We start from the raw sequence: 27,599 nt of genomic DNA on the forward strand, positions 1-27,599 counted from the left end.
GGTCAACACAGGCACTGTTTGTCCTTTCCTGTCCGCAGCTGTTCACCCCGGGGGAAGTGGCCAGGAATAGGACTGCGTGCAGTTTCTACTCACCAAGTTTCCTCGCTTCAAAGTGGGCTGATCATACTCAGCCATAAAAAGGAACAAAATGGGGTCATTTGTAGAGAGATGGTTGGACCTAGACTTTGTCATACCGAGTGGAGAAAGTCAGAAAGAGAAAAACAAATATTGTATATTAATGCGTATATGTGACTCTAGAAAAATGGTATAGAGGGACTTTATCTGCAAATCAGAGACGGAGACACAGACACGGAGAACAAGGAATAAATGTATGGATGCGAAGGAGGGAAGGCGAGTGGTGGGATGAACTGGGAGATTGGGATTGACGTATATGTATTATTGATACTGTGTTTAAAATAGCTTCCCTGGTGGCTCAGAAGGTAAAGAAGCTGCAAGAAGGTAAAGAATCTGTAGTGCGAGAGACTTGGGTTTGATCCCTGGGTCAGGAAGATCCACTGAAGAAGGGAATGGCAACATGCTCCAGTATTCTTGCCTGGAGAATTCCATGGATAGAGGAGCCTGGTGAGCCACAGTCCATGGGGATGCAAAGAGTCTAACACTTGACTTTATAAACAGATAACTAATGAGAACCTACTGTATCGCATAGGGAACTCTCCTCATTGTTCTGTGGTAACCTGACTGGGAAGGAAATCCAAAAAAAGAGGAGATACATGTATACATAAAGCTGATTCCCTTTGCTGTACAGTAAAAACTAACCTAACCTAACATGGCAAAGCAACTATGGTGGTGTGTCCAACTCTTTGCGACCCCTCGGACTGAAGCCCACCAGACTCCTCTGTCCATGAGATTTTTCCAGGCAAGAATACTGGAGTGGGTTGACATTTCCTTCTCCAGGAGGATCTTCCCCACCCAAGGATTGAACCTGGGTCTCCTGCATTGCAGGCAAATTCTTTACCAACTGAGCCACCAGGGAAGGCGCAGCAACTATACTGTGATAAAAATCAATTTAAAAAACAAAAGAAACATCCCTAAGTGGGCTAATCATACAAAAGTCAGTACACTCAGGAGTTAGGGGAGGTTGGGGCAGGGGTGAGGGGAGGGAGGTGAGAGTGGACGGGGGCGGGGGGAGGGTCATCCTCCCCCCTGCTGTCTCAGATCCCCCATTTCAGCCTCTCTCAGCTCCTGTATTTCCTCTGCTGAAGGAACACATGTGCCAGTAACTTGCTGGGATAGGATAAGTGGGAGAGAAAACTTTCTTTGAAAACTTACTTGTCTGAAAATATTCCTATTTTACCAGCCCACCAGATGGATAGTTTAGCAATGAGCAGAATGTTTGGTGGAAAATCATTTTCTTCAGAATCTCGAAGGCGTGGCTCCGCCAGTGTAACTGTTGGGAAACCTGAAGTGTTGTATTTCCTGTTTCCATTTGACTTGCGTTTTTCTTTTTGGAAGCTTCTGGGACCTTATCTGTGCTCTTTGTTCTGAAGTTTCTCAACCACGTGCTCCGGGGTGGGGTGATGTTAATTCCCCTGGGCTGGCGCTTGCCCTCTGTAAAATTCCTGTCCCTCAGATCTGGGAAATTTCCTTCAGATTTTTTCATGGACGTTTTCCTTCTTTGCCTTTTCTCTGTTCTTTCTTTTCTATTTTAGGATATTACTAGCGTGACTGGACCGCTGGGCTGGTTCTCTGATATTCTCACCATTTCCTGCTTTCTCTCTCACCATGTGTTTTGGGTCTTCTGAGAGATTCACCTCAACTTGCTGTTCTAATCTTTGCTGTTTAGTTTTTTTTCTGCTAGTTTGCTTTTAATTTCTGAGAGGTTTTTCTTTTACTCATCTGAACGTTCCTTTTTCTTTATTATTATTATTTTGGCCATGCCGTGAAGCTTGTGGGGATGTTAGTTCCCTGACCAGGGAGGGATTGAATCCGTGCCCGTGCAAGTGAAAGCTCAGAACCCTATTAAGGAATTCCCTGAACATTCCTTTTTTTTTTTTTTAAAGCACTCCCTTCTTATTCATGGATAAATTGTATTCTCTTAAGATATTGATAATTTTTTTAAAAAGTTTCCTTCTCCCTGGTCTGTTTTTGCCTTCTCCAAATTTACTTAAAAAAAAAAATTTAATTTCTTTTTTTATTGAAGGATAATTGCTTTACAGCATTTTGTTGTTTTCTGTCAAACCTCACCCTGAATCAGCCATAGGTATACATATATATCCCTCCCTTTTGAAACTCCCTCCCCTTTCCACCCCTAAAAAAGATGTACAACTTGAAAGTTGTGAGTTAAGTTTTATTTGGGGTAAAATGAGGACTGCAGCCCGGGAGGCAGCATCTCAGATAGCTCTGAGGGCTTGCTCCAAAGTGGCAGTGAGGGAAAGTCAATATATAAGGTTTTGGTGACCGGGGAGTTCAATATTATGAAGCACTCAATTTACAAAAGGTTTTTTGTCAGTCATGAGGGTCTGATGTCACCATGAAGGGATTTAGTACTTCTCTGGATACGAGGAGATGCAAGGACTGAGATCATAAAATCTGTTCCTGAAAACATCCAGCCATCTAAAGACCTGTCCCATCAGATTCCCTGGAGCACAAGGTGCCTCCCTCCACCCTGAACTCCCTCTGGGGGTGCTAAAGGTCACCAGCTGCAGCAGTGCGGGGTTCAATCTCAGTAGAAAGTGAAGTTGCTCAGTCGTGTCCGACTCTTTGCGACCCCATGGACTGTAGCCTACCACTCTCCTCTGTCCATGGGATTTTCCAGGCAAGGGTACTGGAGTGGGCTGCCATTTCCTTCTCCAGAGGATCTTCCCGACCCAGGGATCAAACCCAGGTCTCCCACATTGTAGGCAGCTGCTTTACCATCTGAGCCACCAGGGAAGGTGCAATCTCAGTAGGGGCAGAGGGCAAAGGCCTTGTTGTTCAGTCATCGGCAATGCTCTTGGTAAGTGGCAGTTTGTAGTTGACACTTCCATTCTGGAAGTTCCATAGCTGTCTGTTGCTTATCGACTTACGAAGCTAGGAGTTAGTGGGAAGCTCTCCAGGAGTGGGAGGCTTCCTGGAGACCCTCTCCCGTGTTGCCACCTATTTGGTCTTTCTTCCCAGGCTGGACAGGTTCCCCAGAGAAGAGCCCCCACCCTCCACCCTCCTACTCTGAAGTAACCTGCCAGCAGGAGCTGTAAAGAAAGGAGTTTGGAGGCCCAGGATTCAGCCTTGGCTACTAAATCCTTTGGGTTTTGTGTTTTCCAGGCATTATGCCTGGAGTTACTCCCCTTCCCCAATACCCCCTGCTTTATGCTCTCTAGAGAGGAACCTCCAGTCCTTTGTAGAGGAAGGCAGCTACCCAGCCTGGTGTACAATCAGAAGCCATTCAGAGCGGCCAGGCCTGCTTCTCTGCTCTCATTCCCATCACCCCCAGCCCCAGAGGTGCCTGGGGCTACCAGTTCTCCCAACCCTTCGTCTTCTGCTCTGTTGAAAGCTTTTCCCACTGCTGGTCTAGCTGGGAAACCAGTCTGTCCTCTCCTTCCAGCTTGCGTTATCTCTTGTCTTCTTACTTTCTGTTCTAGAATTACGTTTGTTTGTTTTTAAATCCCTTCTCTAAAATCCTAGTGGGATTTTGGGTAGAAGGGACATCAGATACTTGCAACTAACCGTGTTCAACCTTCATGTGCCTATTAAACATCTTCCCCAGTGGACGGTAGGTTCCCTGATGGCAGGGATTCATTCCGCTCATTTCACACTTTCAACATCTGGACAGTGACCCAGGCCAGAATAAATGCTGGACCTTGAATGAAGGACCTAATTTGGTATATGACTGTATACATAACGGGCACCTGAGAAATAACTATGTCACACATTCAGAAAAACACGTGTTCTAATATATGCCTATTTAATTTTTAAAAAAGTATAGTTGATGTACAATGTTGTGTTAGTTTCATGAGGATGGCAAAGTGATTCTGATATATAAAGATATAAAAATATATATTTACATATATGTCTTTTTTTTCCCAGATTTTGGTTTCTTTTTGCATTTTGGCCACATCTTGTAGTATGCAGGATCTTACTTCTCAAACCAGGGATCCAACCCGCATCCCCTGCAGTGAAAGTACGGAGTCTTACCCACTGGATCACCACAGCAGGCCCATATTTCTTTTATTTAACTTTAACTTTTTGGGACCATCGGTTGCCATGTGGAACACTACAAATGGATACTTAAGGCCAAAGTTGGAGAAGTTTTAAACTGGTTTAAACTAACTCAGTTTTCATTTAAAGCTGATTTTCATGTGTGGCTTGTACCTTATTTTCGTTATTTTATATATATTGTTATTTTATAGTCATGGTCAAACTTGTCTTATACAATGGATTTTCATTTTATCAGTCTAAAATTATCTCAACGTGGTTGTGTCACATGTTTGCTTAAAAACTCATGTCTTATCGGAATAAAGTCCATGCTCTGCCTGTAATCCAGCCGACAATTACTTCTAGGATTCTTGACCTGGAGCAGCATAGATGCCTCTGTATTAGAACTGGAGATGGCCTTAAGCCTCTGACTTTCTGGGTTTAATTCTTTCAGTGGAAAACTCTTCTTATTCCATCAAGACCTATTCTATCCAGACCCATCTTTCAACTCTCATCTCTCTGAGGAATGTCTTTTTGTTAGCGTGAGAGCATGACTATGGTTTCTTTGCCTTCTGATAAGCACCATACCTGTATCCTACTTCTGTAAGCAAGCTATCCCAGAAGAGACCCACATCCATGCCCTCTACCTGCGTTTTATCTGTACAGAAACTTTAAAAAATAATTTTTTAAAAAAGAATAAATTTAATCAGAGAAGTGAGAAAATGCATAAAGAAAACAGTCAAGTAAGACAAAATGATACTTCAGCCTTTAAACAAAGCCAAGGACCTTTAGCTCTTCCTCAAGGACTATAGATAACATTCTGAGCCATGTCCTTTGATCTGTTTAGCAGATACTGAAATCCCCACCAGATGGAAGAAGTTAAGTACATGCTGCCCACAAGCACGCAGACCCCAGACCAGTTGGAACCAGAAGGTTGATGATGCTGACTCTCCATGACGTCACCACCAACCAATCAGAAGAATGTCCACGAGCTGGTCGCCCTGCTCTTTGAACACTGTGACTCCTCACTACCCGCTCCAGGGTGGCTCCCTTCGGCTTGCAAAGCAGTAAAAGCTGCACTTTCCCACTTCACCCAAAACGGGGGCCACGTTTCTCTTTGGCAGTGGTGATCAGGGGCCATGTTTCTATTTGGCAGTAGTGATCAGGGGCCAGGTTTCGGCCACATTCCGAATGCTTAGCACAAAGGGCCTGAAATCCTGTCTAATGTGTCCCTGGTTCATTTCTTATCGGTCCATTATGCAACAGCAGCACTGAAATGTTTGCTCAGTTCAATTATTCACCTGAGGCTCCACCCTTTGACTTGCTCCTAGTCTAAAGATAAGAAGGTAATTACACTTAGTTGTTGAAGTTTGTCATAGATTCCCTGGATATTTCTATCAGCAAAGGGGCCACAGTCACTCAGTTGTCCTGGAAACCTCAACCCCTCTTCAAGAGGGAGCTTAATGAACAAAGAAGAGATGCCTTGCTTGGGGAACATGTTTATTTTGAAATAATGCAAAACAAAAATGCTTTAAAAAAACTTGTATTGAAAAGGTCTGATGTCAGAAAAATTGTTGTAATACTGAACAACAGAATGAATTACAGTGAGAGAAGACCTACAAGATGGACATATCCTTGGAAGTAACTCCCTTGGAAGATCCATTATCAGAGGGTAAGAGGAGTGTGAACTGGTTATCACCTTGCAAGAGGACAAGGCCGCAACACATGTCAAAGCTTTAAAAAACATTCACCTGCGTCTTCCGGGGTGGCTATGACTCTGTACTCCCAATGCGGGGGGCCTGGGTTTGATCCCTGGTAGGGGAACTGGATCCCACAAGCCACAACTATGACTCTGCAAGCTGCAACTAAGACTCAGCCCAACCACATAAATAAATAAATAATTTTTAAAGATTAAAAAAGAATTCACCTCTATTAGCCCAGTAATTCCATTTTTTCGGGAATGCTGTCCAAAGAAACGAAACTATAGAAAGTCTTGTATAAATGCCTTCATTGCACCATTCATTATCAATAGGGACAACAGGACTGCCCCATAGCAGACAAATTGGTTAAATTAAGGCACAGGAAGGCGGAGGATTCTACTGAGAAGGAAACAACAACCCACTCCAGTATTCTTGCCTGGGAAATCCCATGGACTGAGGAGGCTGGTGGACGACTATCCATGGGGTTGAAAAAGTCAGGCATGATTTAGGGACTGAAGCAAATAGCCACAGGCACATGTGCATAAAGGAATGAAAAGTAAGCAGCCGTGAAAAATGTTCTAACAATTATTCAGTATGACTTTCCAATTCTGCTTAAAACATAATACCAAAATATTCGCACTTTAACAGTCTGCTAACAGGTCATTATCTCCAGAACTTGGTGCAAAGCAGTAGGAAATAGTAAACGCTCAAGGCATGAAAAGTAATTATTAGAAAATGTATATGCAAGGGAGGAAAGTTCAACATATTTTTGGCTTAATGAATTTAGTTATCTTTGACTAATGGCAGGCTCCCAAATTTTCTAGGACCTTGTCATCACCTAAGTTACAGGGATCACATAATAAACGGATTTGATTCCCTGATGGCTCAGGTAATAAAGAATCTGCCTGCAATGCAGGAGCCCCGGGTTCGAGCCCCGGGTTCAATCCCCGGGTCGGGAAGATCCCCTGGAGAAGGGAATGGCTGCCCACTGCAGTGTTCTTGCCTGGAGAATCCCATGGAAAGAGGAGCCTGGAGGGCTACTATCCATGGAGTCGCAAACAATCAGACACTGCTGAGCGACTAACACTTTCGCCGGCCCTCAGACGGCCTCCCCAAGAGATGGTCAGGGGCTGGGGGAACCGGCCCGCGGGAGGCAGAGCCCTCCTGGGGCTAGAACCCGGGCAGGTGGCGCGGGGCGGGGCCAGGACCGTCACGCGAGCGCACAAAGATGGCGGCAGGCCCGCCCCTGCGCGCCCCGCGGCCGGCGGTCGGAGCCGAGCGTCGCCGAACGTTCCCGAGCGTCCCCCGAAGCCCAGAGGAGCCCGGGAGCCGCGCGGGCGGGAGCGGCCCCGCCCCGGAGCCTGGGAGCGGCGGCGCCGGCGCGGGGGAGGGGAGGCCGGATGTGAGTGGAGCGGCCATTTCCTGTTTCTCTGCAGTTTTCCCCAGCTTTGGGTGGTGGCTGCCGCTGGGCTCCGGCGTTCCGTCGGCGGAGGGCGAGGCGGCGTGGACAGCGGCCCCGGCACCCCGCGCCCTGCCGCCCGCAGCCGCGCGCCCGCCCGCCCGCCTCTCCCCGAGCTCGCCGCCTTTCTCCGCAGCGCCCGGCCGCCGCCGCCGCCGCGGCCCAGCGAGCGGCCCAGATGCAGGCCATCAAGTGTGTGGTGGTGGGAGACGGGTGAGTGCGCGCGCCGGGCCGGGGGTCGGGGGCCGGGGGCTGGGGCCGGGCGGCGGGCGGGCGGGCGCCGCGGGTTCGCCGGGGGCCCGGCCGGGCCTCCCCCGGGCCAGGGGCGCGGGGCGCGGGGCGCGAGCCGCCACCCTCCTCGGGACCCGGCGGCGCGGGCCTGGTTCCGGCTCGCGCTCTCTTTTCGGTGGGGGAGGGAGGGAATCGGCGATCGGCGGCGGGAGGGAAAGTGAACTCCACCCTCCCGCTTTCTCCCGGGCCGCTGACCGCCCGGCAGAACTCGCCCCGCGCCGCCACCCACCCTCATTTGCCCGAAGATTGGGTGGGTTCAGGGAGTTGCCTTTCTTTAAAAAAGAAAAAACAGAATTCTCTTTTGGTTTTCCCATTAACCTCTCGAGCTGCATTGAGACCTTCCGTAGGTCCCGGCGGCCTCTGGTCGGTCGTATTGGAGGAGTCTGTGCACGCACCGGCTGGTGTGGGGACCCTCAACTGATTTACCAGGGGGTGCCTTCCGCTGATACTTAGACACTTTTCTGACTATTTAAAAAGTGACTGTTGCTATTAAGGTGGAGAAACTTTTAGGATTTCCAGCTGGGAGGAACTGGGTGTGATTAAGACTGTTCCTTTCTCTGAACGTGATGGGATCATTAAAAAAAAAAAAAATTGGTCTCTGCTTCATGCATTAGGTATGGGATGTCGTAGAACAGGCTCCCTGAGCCGGGCTGCCCTGTGACTCAAGGCATTTCTTTTCATTACTGTCTGTGGTGGATCCAGGCCCTCGAGGGAGACAAGACTTGTCTTATGCAGTGTTTTTTTCTCCCCTTGGAACAAGAATCTCAGTGTGATCCCAGAAAAACTGTGCGTCTCAGCATTGCTCGAGTAGAGGAGCGTTAACAAGGAGGCTCCAAGAGTTACTACCCGTTGCAACAAAGTCAGAATGCAGCTGGCACCTATTTGGAGTCTTGTAAAGTTGGAGAGTCGTGGAATCCCTGTTCCCCAAACTTATCATTAGGGTCGATGGTGCTTTTATGCCTCTGGATGAATTTACGAGATCTCGGTGTCGGTTTCTTGAGAGCGTTGTAAATTAGACATTTGAACTTGTTTCTGTATCTAATTCAGATCCCTGAACACAATCAGACGACTGATTTTTTTTTTTTAAAGATGCCCTCTGTATGGTTTGTCAGGCTCACAAATGTGAAAGATTATTAACACTTCATCCTTCTGTCAAGATAATCAGAAATTGTAAGTTTCTACGTAGAAATATGTATGGTGCTTGTTCTTTTTTTAACCCATTGAAAGAAAGCTTTAATTTTGCGGGGGTGGGGGTGGGGAGGATGTTCACTCAATGGGTTTAAGGGTGAAATCACTAAATGCATTTAAGTGAAGTTTGGATCCTTCTGCTCCTGAAGTATAACGTATGTTATTGTCTCAGGAACATTGTAAATGAACTGGATTTCCTTTAAAAGTTAAAAAATGCACGATCAGTAATTCATGCCAGTTTTTTAAAAAGTCAAATCGCTGGTAGTCCATTATCTAACTCTAGAATATAATCTTTGAAAGATTTAAAAATACAAGAAATACAAGCACATGATATAGTCAGTTTACTGAATCACAGGTACAGATTGTGGGTCTCTGCTGTTTGCATTGGCCTGTTTATCTGGTGAGATACTTGTTGAATGCCTCCTGTGGGGTCAAATCGCCACCTCACCACTTGGGGGGAAGCCCTGAGCAGATCACACATCCCCCAAGAGAGGTGCCTCAGGGGGAAATGTGAGGATTCAACAAGGTACTGGATAGTAAGTCAGTGCCTCACAGGTGCCTGGCCCCTCCCCAGTGCTCAGTGAGTGCCAGATGTCAGTATTTCTTGATTATTATTGCTGTTTTTATTACTCTGAGGTACTGCTGTGCTCTGGGAAGAGAGTGTTAGGCATAAAACAGTGGCCCTGAGTTTTCTGTCAGTTTTTAAAAATTGCTTGTTTTTGTTTGTGCTGGGTCTTCTGCTGCACGGAGGGCTATTCTCTAGTTTTGGGGGGAGCGCTCTCCAGTCGGGGTGCTCGGGCTTCAGTAGCGGCTTCTCGACTCCAGAGCGCAGGCTCAGTGGTTGTGGCGCCTGGGCTTAGCCTCTGCGCGGCATGCGGCATGCGGGATCTTCCCGGACCAGGGATCAAACCCTGTCCTCTGCGTCGGCAGGCGGATTCTTTACCACTGAGCTGCCAGGGAAACCCCCTCTGCCAGTTTTTCAATACTGTATTTGAACATTGATGCTGACATTAGAAGTGAAACGCACCTTTATGAAAAACAAACAAACAAACCTTGAGCTATGTTATCAATACTTTAAATTATTGGTGAACACAGAGCAAATATTGCCTCAGTGAACAATCTAGATAATACTTTTTCCACCAAAAAAAATTGTTTTTCTTTTGTCTGAATAAAATATATTCCTTGTAGGAATATTTTGTTTAAAAACTGTTAAAAGCTGTAAAGTGCAGATCTAAATTTTGTGAGGGAAGAAGTTGCTTAATGTTGTGGAATTTCAGGCAATTGGGGCAGTTTAAACAGGGAGGGCCAACTCGTTGAGGTTCCACAAATTGCAAGCTTCCTTATTTTAAAAATATTCTTGGGAATTATGGTTAAAGGCTGTGTCCTAACTGTATTATAATTATCACCAATTAGCCTATATTCTTCTAATGGATTATTTTCTGTACAGCAGTTCAGTTGGTATTGAGGATAAAATGTGAGATAAGTTTTGATACTTTTTAATTCTGTTAATTTTTCCATGAAGCCTGAGTCTGTCCTTCTGAACACAGGTTTTGTGACTAATTTGGGGGAACCTCTGTCCCTCAATTTTCACTCAGCTTTACTTGGGTGAGACAGCATCTCATACTCAAATATTTATGAATTTTTAATTGTGGGTTTTTTTGACTGTTTGATTTGGGGTTGGGGGTGACTTGACCCCTCCCCCCCATTTTATTCCAGATGGCGCTAGAGGTCTATCCAGCCCAGTGTCTAATTTAGACATTGCTGTCCAGGAATTTTTTTAGTTGAGCTTGAGAAATGCCTTCCGTGATGTCATCTTGATAGGAATGTACACTCCTGGCTCCTGCCCACTTCATTGAACAAGCAGCTGTGGCATGATCCAAGAGTTTGTTTCAGCTCTTCGTGAATTGCCTTTGTGTATTTTTATCCCAAATTTACATTTAGTATTTGATCTTGGTTGGTATAATTATATTGTATTATAATTTTTCTTTTTAATTTCGGGTGATAATGCCAGCTAAATGTTTGGGGTTAGGTTCAGTGGAAGAGTGTCAGGAGTCCGTTTTGAGAAACCTTAAAGCCACTGTTTATATTGCCTTAGTCAGCTGTGTTAGTCAGCTGTGTCTGTGTACTTTCTCACCTCTGCATCACCAGGAAGCTCTAACGTATAATTGTAGTCTCCTACAAAGGGGGTATTTTACCAGGAATCCTGCTCCCAGGGCAGGTAGCACATATCACCAGATGGGACTGTTTCCTCCAGCTTCTTAATATGAAAAATGTCAAACATGGAAAAGTTGAAAGAATAATGCGTTGAACACTCACATACCCACCGCTTAGATTCTGTAACCGACAGTTTGCTCTATTCACTGTATCTCATGGGAAGTTGTTCCCATTTGGGGGCAATAGTTTAAGAGGATTTGATAACAGAAGTTGATTTGGGAAGAATGGGAGTAATCCGAAATATGAATTCCTGGTTTTGAACTCTGCATCCTTAGCCGACACATGTAATCAGCTACCCCAGGGTTAGGCTGGATGGTTCTAGGACATTCTCTAGTAATGGCCGCTTCGGATTCAAGCTCTGTGAGAGGTGACATCTTCAGCCTTGAGTGTTCTGGTAACTTCAGTGTTCAGCATCTGAACGTTTTGGAGTCTCCGTGGTGATAACGACTGGCTTTCTGTTAGTTGGTTGGGATGTCTCCTGTTGGTGGCAGGACGTCAGGGGCATTGCAGCTAGGGTTTTGTGTTTTGGTAGCACTAAATTGCTAAATTCATACAATTTCTGAGCTTACTCTTTGGGTAATTATACATTTAGGCTTAGTGTTAAGAGTCCCCAAACCCCATTTCTCAGCATAAAGAGGACTTTCATTCAGGGTCTTTCATTAATGCAATAAGTATTCAGTTCAGTTCAGTTCAGTCGCTCAGTAGTGTCCGACTCTTTGCGACCCCATGAATCGCAGCACGCCAGGCCTCCCTGTCCATCACCATCTCCCGGAGTTCACTCAGACTCACGTCCATCGAGTCCGTGATGCCATCCAGCCATCTCATTCTCTGTCGTCCCCTTCTCCTCCTGCCCCCAATCACTCCCAGCGTCAGAGTCTTTTCCATTGAGTCAACTCTTCGCATGAGGTGGCCAAAGTACTGGAGCTTCAGCTTTAGCATCATTTCATGATCCATCCTGTTCTGTTAATTTGTTGTTAAGATCCTAGGTATTCTTAGGGGTTGGGGGATTAGAAGGTGGTGAGAAGGAACAAACTTCCTGTTATAAGTAAGTGCTAGGGATGAAATGTAGCAAATGATAATTAACACTGCTGTACCTTAATAGATGAAAGTTCTTGAGAGAATAAATCCTAAGAGTTTCCATCAAAAGGGAAAAATTTTCTATTTCTTTTATGCTGGGTCATGATGGATGTTCACTAAATCTACTGTGGTAATCATTTCCTGATGTATAGAAATTAAACACCTTAAACTTACATAGTGCTGTGTGTCAGTTAAGCCTCAATAAAACGGGGGGAAAAGATCTAGGTACTTTCAGGCAGCAATACAGGTTCCTTATTTAGGTTTACAGTAGTCACTGGAGAAATCTGGTTTTTCTGTCCTACGGAGAGACCAGTGGGTGTGTTTTTGTTTTTTGTTTTTTTTAATGCAATGCAGAATCTTCTTGTTTTTGAGTTTCCTTTTTTGTTTGTTTGTTTGTTTGGTTTTGTTTTGTTTGGCTGTTCCAGGCAGCATGTGAGGATCTTAGTTCCCGAATCAGGGATGGAACTTGTGCCACCCGTCAGTGGACGCCAAGTCCTAACCACTGGGCCAGCAGGGATAGTCCATCCCTATTTTAATGGGAGGAAATTGCCAGTGTTTCCAGATTTGTTGATTGCACATGCTTAAATGTGCTCAGTTCCCGTTAGATTAAAATGCTGTGGTGACTTGCTGTCACTCAGAACCAGGAGATAAGCATGTTCTATCTGCTTTGTCAACTTTTTAGCCAGTAAAAGAGCCAGTAGCAGTTGTGATTATTTATCACAAATGAGTAAACTACTTCTTAAATTTGAGAAGAGCGCTCATGTGAACATTCTCCTGGCAGACTCATGCTCCCGAGAAAAAAAAAGGGGGGAGGGGATTAAAAAGTGAGTGAACTGAGTGGTTATATGTATAAAATTGGAAGTTCCTAAGTAAATAGTAGCTTCCAGAAATCCCGCAGCAGTGTCCAGTCAAAGACTAACCAGGTGCTGCTCCCATTCTTCCTGCAGAAGAAGCGGGACTCTGTCTAGAGCCGCTGTTGACTGTGGCCTGTAGCTTGTAGCATTTATTTGTGGAGTGTGTTTAACAGGATTGAATAAACGCTAATGGGAGGTAAATAACCCTTTTCTTTCTCTTTTTCTAAAATTAAGTAAACATTTAAATCAAAAGTTGGACATGTACTTATTTAAAAGTCAGAACTTTATACTTTACTAATTTTCTTAGAGAATGCATGTTTATATCTAAAGGAAGATTGGTAATAAAATCTCCAATTACTATCAGGTGATACCAGTACCTTGGGGTCCTTTACTGTTGAGCCTTTCGAAAGATGAAGCTTCAGCTGAAGATCAAGGTTCAGGAAAAGGAATTTTGGCGTATTTAAAACAATTGGTGTTTGTAGTGATGGCTTTGTTCCTTATACATAACAGAGCCTTAGGAGGGCTCTAGAAGTGAAACTGTGATGCTTTTAACGCAGCATTTAAAACCTTCGGCGCTACTTCCCTGTGACATTAAGAGGTGGTGACTGTTAACATTTTTACACAACAGCACTTGCAGTTTTGAAAAGATACTCACTCTTCACAGCCTTAAAGTGCGCTCTCTTCCTCAGCTACCACTGCAGCCCCTGGCCGAGCTGTGTTTATCCCGCCTCCTGACCTGGTAGCTCTCTGAACAGCCCGCTCCTCTGCACCCTAAAACCCCCGCCGTGGTCCAGGCCACGGCATCGGTTCCTGGAACACAGCGGCAGCTGCTTCCTTGTTTTCTGCCCCCAGTCTCAGCTTCTTGAGTCCTCTTCCCACACTGCCCAGAGAGGCTTCTTCTGAAAATGCAAATCTAATGATTTCTTGGCAACTAAAAATCTTCTGTCACTTCGCAAGTAGGATCAAGTTCCAGGTCTCGAGAAGAAATGACAGCCGCCTCAGATTTCCCTCTGCTGCTTCCCCCGTCGTTCTTCATCCTTCAGCTTTACTGGGCTTCCTGCAGTCCGGGCCTCCCCACATGCTGTTGCTTCTACCTAGAATGTTCCTCCCTTCGTGCCCCACTCATCAGCCTCAGTGATGTTGCAGCCTCCTCTGCCCCCAAGACAAGGTTGGATCCCTGCACTGTACATTTCCAGAACATCTTTAACAACACTTATCACATCTAAAATGTTACGTAAGGAACACGTGTTTCATTTTTTAGCTTACTAAAACTGCCTAAGTCCCATGAGATCCTGTTCATGACACTATCTTTAGCACCTAGTATACTTCCTGGCATACCATGCGGTTGGTTGGTGTAGCTGAAATTGAATCAGTGCTCACAGTAGTTTTGGGCTGAGGTCGGTAGTTTTGCATCCATCTTACAGCTGAGGAAAGTGAAGTCGTGAAGTCGCTCAGTAGTGTCCTACTCTTTGTGACCCCATGGACTGTAGTCTACCACACTCCTCCGTCCGTGGGATTTTCCAGGCAAGGGTACTGGAGTGGGCTGCCATTTCCTTCTCCAGAGGATCTTCCCGACCCAGGGATCGAACCCAGGTTTCCCACATTGTAGGCAGACACTTTACCATCTGAGCCACCAGCTGAGGAAACCAAGGCATAAGGAAGCTGAAACTTAAAAAATTCAGCCAGTAAGTGGTAGAGTTGCCTGTGGGTCACACATCCGGGCAGTGACTTTGAATCTCAGACTCCACTCTAAGGTTTCAACAAAATGTATGGCCAGTGAGTCATTTCTGTTTAGAAAGCCTTTAGGAGTTGGACAGAAGCCCCTGATGATGTCATGTTTGACTGTGAGGTCTTTGGGGTGGGGGAGTTCCAGCTTTTGTTTAGCCTTAGTAATGTTATGAGTAAAGCAAGTATTGGCAGGACCGCCTGGGCCTGTAATCTGCCCTTGTTGAGAGGTTTTTGCCTTAAGCTAAGAGTGTAAGGAAAAGAAGAAAGCACTTAACTTCCTTATGGTTGTCCTAATTGATACTAGTCGAGATTGAACAGCAAAGTCTTAGGACTCCTGCACGCCAGTGTATCTCGTGGCCTTGGTGAGCCACAGAGGAGCACAGGGAGCCGGGCCTGAGAGAGCACTTGTTTGGTGAGTGAGGCCCGGGACTCTGAGAAGCCCCCAAAGCCACCGTGGGAGTGTTGTACAGTTTGGAGACTGTGTGTCGGCCAGGTATCTGCAGTGGCTCAGTGGTTAAGAAGCCGCCTGCAGTGCAGGAGCCGACAGGTTTGATCCCTGGGTCTGGAGGAGGGCATGGCCACCCACTCCAGTATCCTTGCCTGGAGAATCCCATGGATCGAGGAACCTGATGGGCTACAGTCCATGGGGGCACAAGAGTCGGACACGACTGAGCAACTTAGCAGGCACACCTGCTGGCTGGTGGTGCGGCGATCAACTTAGCGTCCAGGTGATGTTGCTGTTCAGTTGCTACCACGTGTGCTACTCTTTTGCGACCCTCCCCTGTGGACTGTAGCCCGCCAGGCTCCTCTGTCCATGGGATTTCCCAGGCAAGGGTACTGGAGTGGGGTGCCATTGCCTCCTTTAGAAAGTCTTCCCGACCAGGGGATTCCCCTTTCAAGTGGTCAGGAGGCCTTCCTCACAGCCCTGGGGCCCCGTGCGGGCTTGCAGTTGTGTGTGGGAGGCCCTCCTGTGTTCCTGCGCTTTTCTCTGCTAGATCTCTTCACAGCTGTTTGGGAGATTGACTCCACCGTCCCTGAGCCGTTCATTAATCTGTCTGGAACATAGTGTGTTAACTGCTTGCTCCAAAAGTTTATGGTGCGATTTGAGGGTGGGGGTGGGGAGGAGGCGCAGGAATGCGGATGAACTAGCAGGCGGTGCTGTGGCGTGTGGGGTGGGTGACTAAGCGCTCTCCTTAGAGACCTGGCCTCTTCGATGGCCAGAGGGAAGGCTTGAGGTGGTGGGTTTGAGCCGCCCCTCGGAGGCAGCAGACAGTGGACGTCTGCAAGTTAGTATTCAGCGGATAACTTGAGGGTAGATTTGCAGATTCTTGATGAAAGGCTTCTAGAGGTGTTCGCAGAAGAGACCTGTTTATTTTTTATTTTTTCATGTTTTAAATTTTTGTATTGATTTATTTGGCTGCAGCAGGTCTTCGTTTCGGCACACAGCGTCTTCAGCTGTGGGATGTGGCAGCTGCAGCTTCTGGGATCTAGTTCTCTGACCCGGGATTGAACCCGGGCCGTCTGCAGTGGCAGCGCGGAGTCTTAGCCACTGGACTACCAGGGAATTCCCAAGACTTCCCGTTTAAAAATACCGTTCCTCTTGAACCTTGTGCTTTCCAACAGCTGTTTTCTCAACCACCAGTGCAAATAGCTGGAACTGAAAACAATGCGAAGCCTCCAGACTCGGCCTTTCTGAGTAGTTCTAGTTTGTTTGCTTTAAATTCCAGGATAAAAATAGTATTAAAGGTCTTAGAAACTGTTTTCTTTAATGCTTTAATATTTGATGTATACTTCCTGATTTTTCTGTAAGTTATTTTCACTGAATGATGAAAGCTGAGATTGCACTTATGTTGACTAAGGAACTTACATCATTTTTTTCCCCCCTGTCTCTATAGAGCTGTGGGTAAGACTTGCCTCCTGATCAGTTACACTACCAATGCATTTCCTGGAGAATATATCCCCACTGTGTAAGTATCCTGAGTTAACCTGGGATTAACTTGTCCGTGATAATGTGTGTGTGTGTGTGTGTGTGTGTGTTTAAATTATTCCATTGACCTTTCCTCTGCTCTGCCTTTCTAAATCCTTAAGTAAAGTGGTTAATTTTCTCCTCAGTCACTGAGGTCTAATTATAAGATATTTGGACTTGAAAAAAAATAACTTTCTCTTTTTTTATATAGTTTCTGCATGATGACAAAGCACACAGCTTTTCTAATTGATTTTCAGATATTTAGGAAATGAAAGTTAAACCACCTTTGAAGTTCAGAGACTGGATAGTGTAAGAGTTTCGGATAAGTGGCTTTCTGTGTAAAGGGTCAAGGAACTGGAACAAAAGGTCCATTATGGCTTAATTGGCCTTTTCTGGGGAGCAGTCCAACGGTTACATGTCATTGTTGACTTTTGGGCTTTGGAATTGAAACCAGGGTGTGTGGGGCTGTGTGTGTGGGGTGTGGCTGTGTGTGGTGGGTGTAGGCTGCGGGGGCGGATGGGAGGACCAGCTGCTGAGCTGCTGGGTCCCTTTTTGGCAGCAGACTCGAGTGGGGACGGAAAAGGGCCTCTCTGCTGATGGTCACCAGGGAGCTTCCGAGGCTGCGCCTGGGCCGGGGCCAGGATCCTCACTGCCCGCTGGGGCGGAGGTGCTCTGTTCCCGCGGTGCTTACCTCCGTAGCACCGCACTCAGCCTAAGCGTCCCGTGTGTGTGTGCGTGCATGTGTGCGCATGCATGTGTGTACGTGCGCGTGTGCAGTGGGCCTAAGCGTCCCTTGTGTGTGCGCGCATGTGTGTGTGCACTCGGCCTGAGTCCTGTGTGTGTGCGCGTGTGCGTGTGTGTATGCGCGTGCGTGCAAGTGGCATCACACAGTCCAGAATTTGTGGTGGGGACTTCCCTCGTCTCCACGTGTAGGTGGAGCTGCTGATGACTCGGAGGTCCTGTGGTGGGCCCGACTCTGGCCACTTGCAAACAGTGCTGTGGAAACATGACTGCACGCGTCTTTGTGCACACGTGATGGCTTGTTGGAGGAACTGGCAAATCAGAAGGAATGGGATGTTTTCAGTTTCAGTAGACGCCACACGGTTGCTGTTCCAGATGCTGTCACTTTGAGCAGCGGTGACGGAAACAGCCCTTTCCTACCTACTGTGGTGAACATGGGCTGAAAACAGTGACCGCGTTATTTGCATTTCTGGTCACCGGTGAGGTTGAAACCTTGAGTTTCCTGTCCATGCGTAATCTTCTGTGAGTTGCCTGTCCAAATCTCTTGCTTGTTTTCCCACTGGAAATTCTCTGTACTGATGGAACTTCTGTGTATGAAAAATACTCATCCCTGTCTCTCACTTGTCTTAGAACTCAGTATTCTCTGCGTTTTTATATAAATATGCCATTCTCCCTCTTCCCTGAGTTTAATGTCTTATTAAAAAATAGTCCCTCGTTTCCCCTCCCCTCAAGGTTTTTATCGCTCTAGTTTTATCTTTCATTCACTTGGAATTTATTTTTTGGTATGTATGGTAAGAGGCAAGCACCTGATTCTTACTTGCAGATTCTGATACCATTTTTGTACCACTTATTGAATGATGGTTCCTCTTCTCACTGAAGTAGCAGTACAGCATTTGAGGCCTTTTCTGTATGAAAGCTGGTTTGGCCATGAACTTGCATAAACCACACTGGAACCCACTCAGCCCATGACTTTGCTGTCTCAGTGTAGTGAGGTCCTAAGCTTTAGTCTTAAGCATGCGGAAATCAATTCTGGGACTTGACTTTAAAGGCTGACAGAGTGCGTTCTGCTGGGCACGTGCCCCGGTGTACCTCGCAATGCCCGGTGTCAGTGGATTCATGGCACTCGGCATAGTGTTTTAGTGTCCTCCTTATTTCTCCCCGTCAGCCTGTAGGCTTTCTGGGCCTCCTCCTGTCACAGGGACTTCATTTGCGCGTAGCAGCCTCAATCTAAACCCATGTGCGTGCCCGGCCGCTTCCCGGGTCTGACCCCGCACACAGGTCACAGCGTGGGTCACCAAGGCTCAGCTGGGGACCAGCCTCACCCAGGTCAGGGCTGCAGGAGGTGTTCTGGAAACAGGGCCAGTGCAGCTCTGCTGGGTGCCCCTGACTGAGGGCGACTCGAGTGTGCACAGAACACCCAGCCCGTGGGGTTTGGATACTTCAGTTTCTTCCTGGGGAGAGACCTCAGCATTTTCTTCATCATGGGCAGGCAGGTTTCTGATGCCAACAGAGACCTGTCCTGGTTGAATTCAGTAGCTCGTGCCCTCACACCCCAGCTCCCATTTCCCTCCCCTGCGTACCTGCTGGCAGGGCCGGGCATCCTGGCCGTCTGGCGCCGCTGTGCCCCAGGGGTGCCTGGCTCCTGGCTGGAGGTTAACTGTTTTCCCTCTGTTCCGCAGCTTTGACAACTACTCTGCCAATGTCATGGTGGATGGAAAACCCGTGAATCTGGGCTTGTGGGACACAGCCGGACAAGAAGATTATGACCGATTACGTCCCCTGTCCTACCCGCAGACAGTAAGGAGCCCGACTGATTGTAAAGTGTCCTTTAAACGTCCTGACGGTTTCATTAATTCATACCACTTCTCGATTTGCCTATATTGCCATCTTTTGGGTATGCTGAGTAGTAACAAATTACATTGAATTGCTTCAGTAGTATCTGCCTAGATGCAAATCGGGGCTTTGCCTGCTTGTCTGTACGCTGAGTGTCCTCAGTATTGACTCGGGTGGTGTGCAGTCTACATTCCTCGTGTCGTTTTGGCGCAGCCATGCAAAATAGGTGCTGTTTTGTTTTGGCAAAACTGTTTTAAGAACAGTTAGCTTCCCAATTAGTTTGCTTTGTGACAGTTTTGTACCACAGAAGCAAATTAAGCAGTGAAGATGAAGGCTGCTTTAGATCAAGTTAGTAAGTAACCCTATCGATTTAATACTGTTTTTCTATAAAATATATTTTTGCAGCTTTAGAACCTAAATCTTCTTAAGTGGAAGTTGCAGCTTTACAACGTGTCTGCTGTGTCCAGCCTGACAGCTGTTAGCTTGGGCTTGCCTGCACATCAGCTAACTAGCTGGTCTCTATTACCGGCTGCTTACAGTTAGGCCAGTAAGCTGGTGGACATGTGGTCTGAAGCCAGTTTTCTCTATATAAGCAGTTGTCTTGTGCTATTTCCTTCTTGTTACATGTCTCGCCTTTGTGTTAAAAGTGCTTTTTAAGACAACTTTGTGGCTACCTGGCTGGGGTAGTTTGCCCAGAGGCAGTTGAGCAAATTCCTGGGTTTCAGACCCTGCCCTCTGCTCCCCCCCGTCCCCCCCCCCCGCCCCCCGCCTGTGTTGGGGCGGGTGTCTCCACCTTGAACCGCGCCCTGCTCCCTCGCAGGCTTGGGTGAGGTGCAGGTGGAGCCCTTGGGACGGTCCTGGGCGTGTGTGTCTGCCGGTGGGTTCCTCTCTGTGCTTGTGCAGCTGGGCTGGTGGAGCCGGAGGCCCTCTTGGTTCCCAGGCGCGTCAGGATGAGGGAAGCTGCAACACGCAGTCTTCCGAGGGCTCAAGGTCAGGGAGACGTCCCCTCAGAGGGCCGGCCTCCGCCTCAAGACTGATTTAAATATCCCTTTGTTCTGAGGAGTGAGTGTGAGTGAAAAGAATGAATTCATTCTAGTCTACCCAAAGCTTGTTTTTTTGTGTTTGAAGTATGCCTGTTTCCAAGCAGAAGTCATTGGCTTTTCCACTTGCTTTTCTGCTAGAGGAATCATCAAGGACAGTTTCTTCGACCTATAGATTTTTGCTGATTGTCCTTTATTTTGAGTTCTGCGAACAGTGGTCAGCAAAGATCAAAACCATACACTGGGCGGCTTGAACTGGCTGGCTTTTCAGATAATCTGTGGGTAAAAGTGAACTGTGATTATCTGTTAAAAATGAACCAATAATCACCAAAAAAGTTTGAATTCTTCAGTACATTTAGCGAAGTACTATATACCAAGTGGCTCCTTGCTGCGTCCAGATTTCAGTGGGATTTGCATTGAGTGGTAGAGTAGGCTGCTTGGCTGGTTTAGTTGCTAAGTTGTGTCTGACTCTTGCGACCACACAAACTACGTAGCCTGCCAGACTCCTCTGTCCATGGAGTGGTTGCCATTTCCTTCTCCAGGGGTAGAGTAGGATCCTCAATCAACTGGATCCATCTGGAAGGTGGCAGGTCACTTCTGAGAAAGGAGAACTGTCTCCTGTGACTCAGGAGGTCCAGGGACGGGTGTGGCCTCTTTCTCGGAGGCAGCCACTCGCAGTGAGTCCAAGGTGATCTGGCAAGTCAGTGACCAATGGGATCAAGCTTCAGCGAGCGGGGCCTGAAATCCAAGCGGGTGTTGTCCTCCTGGGGCCTGGACTTGGACCTCCCACGTCCGCCTCAGGAGGGCAGTGGACCACTTCCTATGGATGCCTGCACCGCAGTGTGTGACCCGCCCGCTTAGGCCCCCGGGGGCGAGCCCCCAGCTCGTTTTACAGCTCGGCCTGCCTGACTCCTCGGAGGATGAGCAGGTTGTGTTGGTTACTGGGGGAGCCGCTGAAAAGTCTCCTTCCTTTGGGCTGGGTGTCCTGCCAGGGGGAGCTGGCCCTGGAAGTGGCAGCCTGGCACTGGATTTTGTCTTGGCAAAGAGAAACCTCTGAACCTGGTATAAACGACACCCAGTCTCTGGTTTGGCCGTTCGTCCTGTAGGCCTCTCTCTGGCTCATCCTCGACTCTGCTCTGACCCACTCGGAAGGGCCAGCGGGACGCTTGAGCCTTAGTTGTCTGAAGCGCTGGGCTTTCTTCCAGCCGTGTTTGGGCTGCAGGCAGAAAAAGGAAGGAGGAAGGAGCAGGCGGATGGCATCCTGTTAACTAATGTAGGACGGAAGGCATCTCTCCTCCATCAGAAAGATGTTCTGAAGAGTGGGAGAGGGTAGGGCAGATGTGGCAGAGGGTGTTTTGACACCGAGTGTTTGCCGACCTCGTGAGTCCCCGCGTCATTGCGAAGCTTTGGCGTCACGTCCAGGCTTTGCGAGGACCAGGCTTCCGAAAGAGCCCATAGAGTAAATCAGGATAGTGAGAGAAACTGACGTTCACTCTAGATGGTAAATCAGAGAAGCCTAGGGGAGATGAAATTACAGTAGTTGTCTCAGCTACCTTTCTTTTCATTCGAGAATTCCAGGTTCTTTGCTGGAGAGCAAGTCTTTCCGTTTTTACGGGAACAGAGGAGTGAGTTGAAAGCTGGTGACAAACACTGGCAGCACGGTCACTTCCGGGCGGGCCCGCCACGTGCTTGGGACAGAAGAGCTGTTCTTTGAGCAGAGCAGGTCCCTGGGTTTGAGCTGCACCGTGCGAGGTTGCGTCCCTCAGACCCGGCCACCTTCTGGGATAGTGTCCTGGCTGGGAGGCCTGCTGTGCAGATGGGCACCTCTCCTGCTGGCTTCAGCTGGGCTCGTGTCTGAGAACCTGGCCTGGGAGCTTCGAGGGTGTGCGGTCACCCACGGGCGCCCTTGTTGAGGGAAGGATGCCCCTTTCACACTGAGCAGAAGCCAGGGCTTGGTGGGCACCTCTCTGTGTCCATCCCCCCCCCCCCGCCGCCGCCAGGATTTCCTGCCCTGGGTCTCCCCCGTCTCTGACCTTCCTGAGCACCTCCTTGTGCCCCGTGGGCCAGGGCGATGGAGTGATTCAGTGGCGCCTGGCGTCACGGGCGCGCTGGATCAACGTGTACTTTAGGTCCCTTGGGAGGGTTGAGACAGGATTCGGATGAAAAATAGGTAGTGGGTTATATTGGCTTTCTTCTCGCTTTTTACTAAACTCAAACAAAGTTCTCGTGCATTACTAGGTTGGAGAAACGTATGGTAAGGAAATACCTTCCAGGGGCAAAGACAAGCCGATTGCCGTATGTAAAACTTTGGATCGACTTCAGCCTCCAGCTTTGCCTGTTCTCTCGGGTCACTTAGTTTTCCCAGGATTTCCTGTTGAGCCTCACATTCCTTGAGTGCTTTGATCTACTCAAGGTGGGGGGTTTGCGGGACAGCCTGCCTTCTGGCTGCAGTCCAGCAGTCCGGGAACTGCCTCCTGCCCCACCCGAGGGCCAGGCAGGGTGTCGTGCAGGGCACCCCTGCGGCTCACCCAGCCCCAGTGCTTGGCAGGAGCACGACTCACCCACGGCGGGCGCTCCTTCCTTCCTCCCACTTTGGTGTCCGGTGCGGGGCCTGTGGGGCGCGGCTGCGTGCTGGGGAGCTCACCTGTCCCTGCTTGGGGGTGTTGTGATCAGCCCGGGTGTTGGTGATTCTCGGACATGCTGGTGCATGCGCTGGCCTCTCAGTGTCATTGATGAGAAGCTGCTGTGGGATGCTCTTCCTTTCAGGTGCAAGAGGTCAACTGGATGAGGAGGAGGGGTTAGCATGGGGACTGTGTCCATTCGCCATGTAGCATAGCTTCCCAGGGAAATGTCTCATAAACCCGCCGTTGTTAGAGACTCTTAGGCATTTAGGTAGAGACTTAAATTTCACTTTTTGGGGAGCCATGCGACATGCGGGGTCTTCGTTCCCTGACCAGGGATCAGACCTGCGCCCCCCACAGTGGGAGTGTGGAGTGCTGAGCACTGGAGCGCCAGGACCGTCCAAGTCTTGGCCCTTCCACGATTCACTCCAGGTTCTCCAGAGGCCGTGCTTGGCCTCAGGAGCTCTGACCGCCAGCGAGACGCCGCCTCCACCCCAGACTGTCCTCCTCCCCGAGGGGCGCCTGGCTTTGGTGCCAGGGCGGACGGCAGTTTGTAAGAAGCAGTTTAACTGGAACCCTGTGACCTTGTGAACATTCTGGTAGGGAGCTTAGTGAAAAGCGTGCCATTTGTAGCTGATGTTTTTAATAGAAATATTGGTGTAGGACCCTGACACTTGACCTTGTCCCTGTGTAGTAACTGAGCGCCTTGTTAATTCCCTTGGGAGTGGGGAGGGTGGGACAGAGCCTCCTGGAGTCTGGATCGGATGTCGCTGTGTAGCGTAACTGAGGAACTGAGCGTATTCCGTCCCCACTCCCCTTCTCCCTGTGACAGCCGCTTCACGTGCAGGCTCTGGTCTGGGGGGCTGGCCACACCAGGGGGTGTCGGGGGCAGGCTCCCGGCCGCTGTGTGCCACCTGTGCCCTGGGCTCGTGGTCCGCCCCCAGCTGCACTGAGAAACAAAGTGCCTTGCTCGCTGTGGACTCTTCCCAACGGCTCCTTGTGTTTTCTTTTTATAGGATGTATTCTTAATTTGCTTTTCTCTTGTGAGTCCTGCATCATTTGAAAATGTTCGTGCAAAGGTAAGTGGGATTTTTTAGGAAAATATTCAGTTACATAATGTCAGTCTTGGGAAGAAATATTAAAAAGTATAGAAACTTTCAGTTACTTAATTCTACTGCTTAGGCAGATTTTGATATAGGTAATAGGCTTTTTAGGTGTATGCCTTGAGCACGCTGTGTGCTGAAGATTCAGGGTCTGATTCAGAAGTGCTGTGCTCCTTGTGAAAAGAATGAAGCACTTCGGAGTTGGTGTAATAAAAATGTCCATACTTCATACTCTGGCATGTTTCATGAGCTGAGTGAAGCTGGGGGGTGTGAGGCCCTTCAGGTGGGCCCAGGGGCGTGTCTGGTGGGGGTCTCAGCAGCAGAGCTGAGGCCTGGGTTGGGATAGCTGTGTGCTCATCGTTTGAATGCGGGGGGGATTTTGTGATGACTTAGGAACTCCGGCTGTCTTACTGGAAACCAGGTGGCTGGGGGCGGTCCTCCTTGCTCTCAGTGAGTAGAGCTGTCCAGGGGGGTCGTGGGTCCCGAGGCCCAGGCTGCTGGTCAGGCCACAGCCAGGCGGTGATTCTGGAGCGGTGAGCCAGGCGGAGGGGATGCGGTGATGGAGCGGGTAGTGGGCACAGGTGGGCCCTGTGCGGTGTAGTTCAGACGCGGGGCTTCCTGAAGGAGAGTGGTGACTCGCTCCTGTCTCGGCACCTAGTGGTACCCTGAAGTGCGACACCACTGTCCCAACACACCCATCATCCTGGTGGGGACGAAACTTGACCTGAGGGACGATAAAGATACGATCGAGAAGCTGAAGGAGAAGAAGCTGACGCCCATCACCTACCCGCAGGGCTTGGCCATGGCCAAGGAGATCGGTATGAGACCCCATTGTCACGCATGCTTCCCCGTTTTTATTTTCGTGGTGGAGGCTGGAGTCCCACCTGGGCAGTGGCCCCAGGGTCTGGCCTGCCTTTGGGGATCGAAGCCCTCCGTGCACAGGGTGGGGAGGGGGAGCCACCGCGCCCCGATCCCAGGGTGAGGCTGTGTTTCCCACAGGTGCCGTCAAATACCTGGAGTGCTCGGCGCTCACGCAGCGGGGCCTCAAGACAGTGTTTGATGAGGCGATCCGGGCGGTTCTCTGCCCACCCCCCGTCAAGAAGCGGAAGAGGAAGTGCCTGCTCTTGTGAACGTCCGCCCCCCCACCGTCCGCCCCCAGGACCCTTTGTTTGCTTTGCTCAAACGGTGGAGCCTTCGCACTCAATGCCAAGTTTTTGTTACAGATTAGTTTTTCCATAAAACCGTTTTGAACCAATCAGTAATTTCTAGGTTTTGTTTGTTTAAAGTGTAAGAGTTCAAACTTTCACATTCTATTAAAGTTCAGCCCTAAAATGACAAGCTTCCTTAAAGCCTTATTTTTCAAAGCCCCTATTCTTGCTCAGAGTTGCCAAAATACCTTGTGAACTAAGTTGCATTGTTGGGCTAAGAACACTGAGCGCCAAGCTGTGGGAAGACCTTTGTCTGGAAGAGACTGTAGCTTTGGAGGCGGGAGGTGCAGACCCTCGCTCACGAGTTTCAGGCGAGAAGAGCGCGCACAGCCTCCTTCCTGAAACGCTGCACGTAACGAGTCCCGGCAGCTGCCCGCGTTCACTCCCTAACACTGTACTGTACGTCAGAGCGCACGAGCCAGCAGCTCACTCTTCGGATCAGTCTTTTTGATTTTGTAGTGAGATTTTTTAAAACGAGTTAGTGTTTTAGCTTTTGTGAGATTCTGAACAGAACTCTCATCCCGTGCTCCCTGTGATGGAGTGTTCTGCTCTGTCCGTGGGTGCCCTGGGGTGGAGTGTGTGGAACACTTGTGATCAAAGAATGGAGACAGTATTTTGACAAAATGTGGAGATTAATTTACACTACATTGTACACGTAATCATTAAAACTGTTAAAAGCATCACGGGTAAAAGTTTTAAAAGGTTAATTTCTGTCAAATGGGGTAGATGAAGAAGAAAGGTCGGTATTATCAGTGAGTGTTTTCTTAAGCTTTTCCTTTTCCTTAAACCTGCCCACCCCTTCTGAAATTGGGCATTTAATCCATCTTTGACCTGGTCATCCTCATAGTTGCTAACGTAGTAAGTGCTTTTCTTATAGAACCCATTCTTAATGAGCAATATGCCTCCTTGTATTATAAAATCTTTCTGAATATGCATTCGAAAATTTTTTTGTAGGTTAGTAAAAGTGCACTCCTGTTTTCATGTTGCTTTATTCAAAGCTAACAAGTGCTTTCCTTAGTTTTCTAGTAACTAGGTATAGAAACCATGTGTTGCAGCATTATGGTTTTCAAGATAGTTCAGATACTCCTCAACTGTGAGCCTCAGCGTCCCTGGCCAGATGACCGACACTGCCCCGTGAGTAACGACACTGCCCCCTCTCGCCTCACCGCGCGCACACGCTTCCTCTCCTTGCCCTAACGGTGTTCCTTGGGGTCTGTGAGGTTCCGCCAACCCCGTGCTCCTGCTAACGAAGTTCTGTACAACTTACTCACTGGCAAGAATACGAGCTTGGACCTTTCAACCACTAGAACAAAATTTTTTAAATTGACAGTTGCAGAATTGTGGAGTGTTTTTACATTGACCTTTTGCTAACGCGATTAGCAGTATGTTTGCATGTATGACTTAATAAACCCTTGAATCATATGACCGGTAATACTGGAGTTTTTGAGAGCGTGGGGAACCACCCTCTGGTGTCTGTCTGCCTGCCTCACTGTAAAACCCTGGGTTGCTGGAGACGGTCATGTTTTCATGCTGGGGGGACAGGGAGTGGTCCCTCCACGGGGAGAAGATGGAGCAGCCAGCAGACAAGGGCTGTTGAGGGATGTTCGGTTTCGGAGCTGGTGCAGGCCGTCAAGACCCGGGCGATGTCCACACGGGGATGCGGGTGGTGGCGTCTCGGGCCAGAGCTCTCGGCTGAAGATGCTGGTGGTGAAACCAGCTTGCAGCTGGGTAAGGTGGAGACTGACGGACTGTCAGATCCTTCCTGGAGCCTGAACTTAGATTGACACTATCAACAGTGCATGTTAGAAGTGATTTTTAAAATTTTCTTTATTCTTTTTTTAATCAAAGATAAATAATGTAGTTTGAAGACCACATCTAAAGGTTTGCTACAAAAACAGTTTATTCTTTCCTTTTCACACCCTCCCCAGAGGGGTCTATTTTGAGTTCTTTTAAGTAATTCTTGTTACTTCAGACTCCACAGTATGTCTACATCCTATGCTTCTCTCTCTCACCAGGTGACTAGTTTATCATAAAAGGATGTAACTCGGGAACAGCCAGATGGAAGAGGCCTTAGAGGGGCAGGTGCGGGGGAAGGGCAGGGTATGTGCCCTCCCCACAGCTCCACAGGCTCACGGATGGGAAGTGCTCCAGAACCGGCCCCTTGGGGTTTTCTGGAGGCTTCAGTTCACTCCCTGGCCGCTGGTGATTGATGGCACCTCCATCTCTCTCCTCCCCCGGGCTCAGGTTAACCCGCATGCTCTTATTCCTTGTATTTTTGGCTCTAGCCATCACCTGTGACATTCCCACCCTCAACACACCTTTCCCACTCCTTCGACACAGTCCTGCTGGCTGGCGCTGGTACCAGGTGTCTGCGTTGCCCCGGCCACGGAGACGCGCAGCCGTGTGGTGACAGAACCTGCCTTTGCTGCAGTCTGGTTTCTTAGG

The 27,599-nt window shown here is 48.5% G+C and overlaps 1 protein-coding gene across 3 annotated transcripts; it reads left to right on the plus strand.

Moving 5' to 3' along the window:
- The first annotated feature begins 7,263 nt into the window (after nucleotides 1-7,263).
- RAC1 (Rac family small GTPase 1) lies at nucleotides 7,264-26,576 on the plus strand. 3 transcript variants are annotated; one of them, XM_060405590.1, is made up of 7 exons: nucleotides 15,838-15,928; nucleotides 16,538-16,609; nucleotides 19,029-19,146; nucleotides 22,461-22,517; nucleotides 23,860-23,922; nucleotides 24,605-24,764; nucleotides 24,946-26,576. In XM_060405590.1, the coding sequence occupies exons 3-7, from the start codon at nucleotides 19,054-19,056 to the stop codon at nucleotides 25,074-25,076; spliced, it is 504 nt and encodes a 167-aa protein (XP_060261573.1). In that variant the 5' UTR covers nucleotides 15,838-15,928; nucleotides 16,538-16,609; nucleotides 19,029-19,053; the 3' UTR covers nucleotides 25,077-26,576.
- The last annotated feature ends 1,023 nt before the right edge of the window (nucleotides 26,577-27,599 follow it).

Source organism: Ovis aries, chromosome 24 (genome assembly GCF_016772045.2).
Source record: "Ovis aries strain OAR_USU_Benz2616 breed Rambouillet chromosome 24, ARS-UI_Ramb_v3.0, whole genome shotgun sequence".
Taxonomy (NCBI): Eukaryota; Metazoa; Chordata; class Mammalia; order Artiodactyla; family Bovidae; genus Ovis; species Ovis aries.

Bases quoted from the DNA above. Each gene is read 5' to 3' on its own strand.
- RAC1 (XM_060405589.1), top strand. From the start codon at position 7,469: ATGCAGGCCATCAAGTGTGTGGTGGTGGGAGACGG. The intron at 16,610-19,028 runs GTAAGTATCCTG...TCTGTTCCGCAG, and splicing joins GGAGAATATATCCCCACTGT to CTTTGACAACTACTCTGCCA. The intron at 23,923-24,604 runs GTAAGTGGGATT...CTCGGCACCTAG, and splicing joins TTGAAAATGTTCGTGCAAAG to TGGTACCCTGAAGTGCGACA.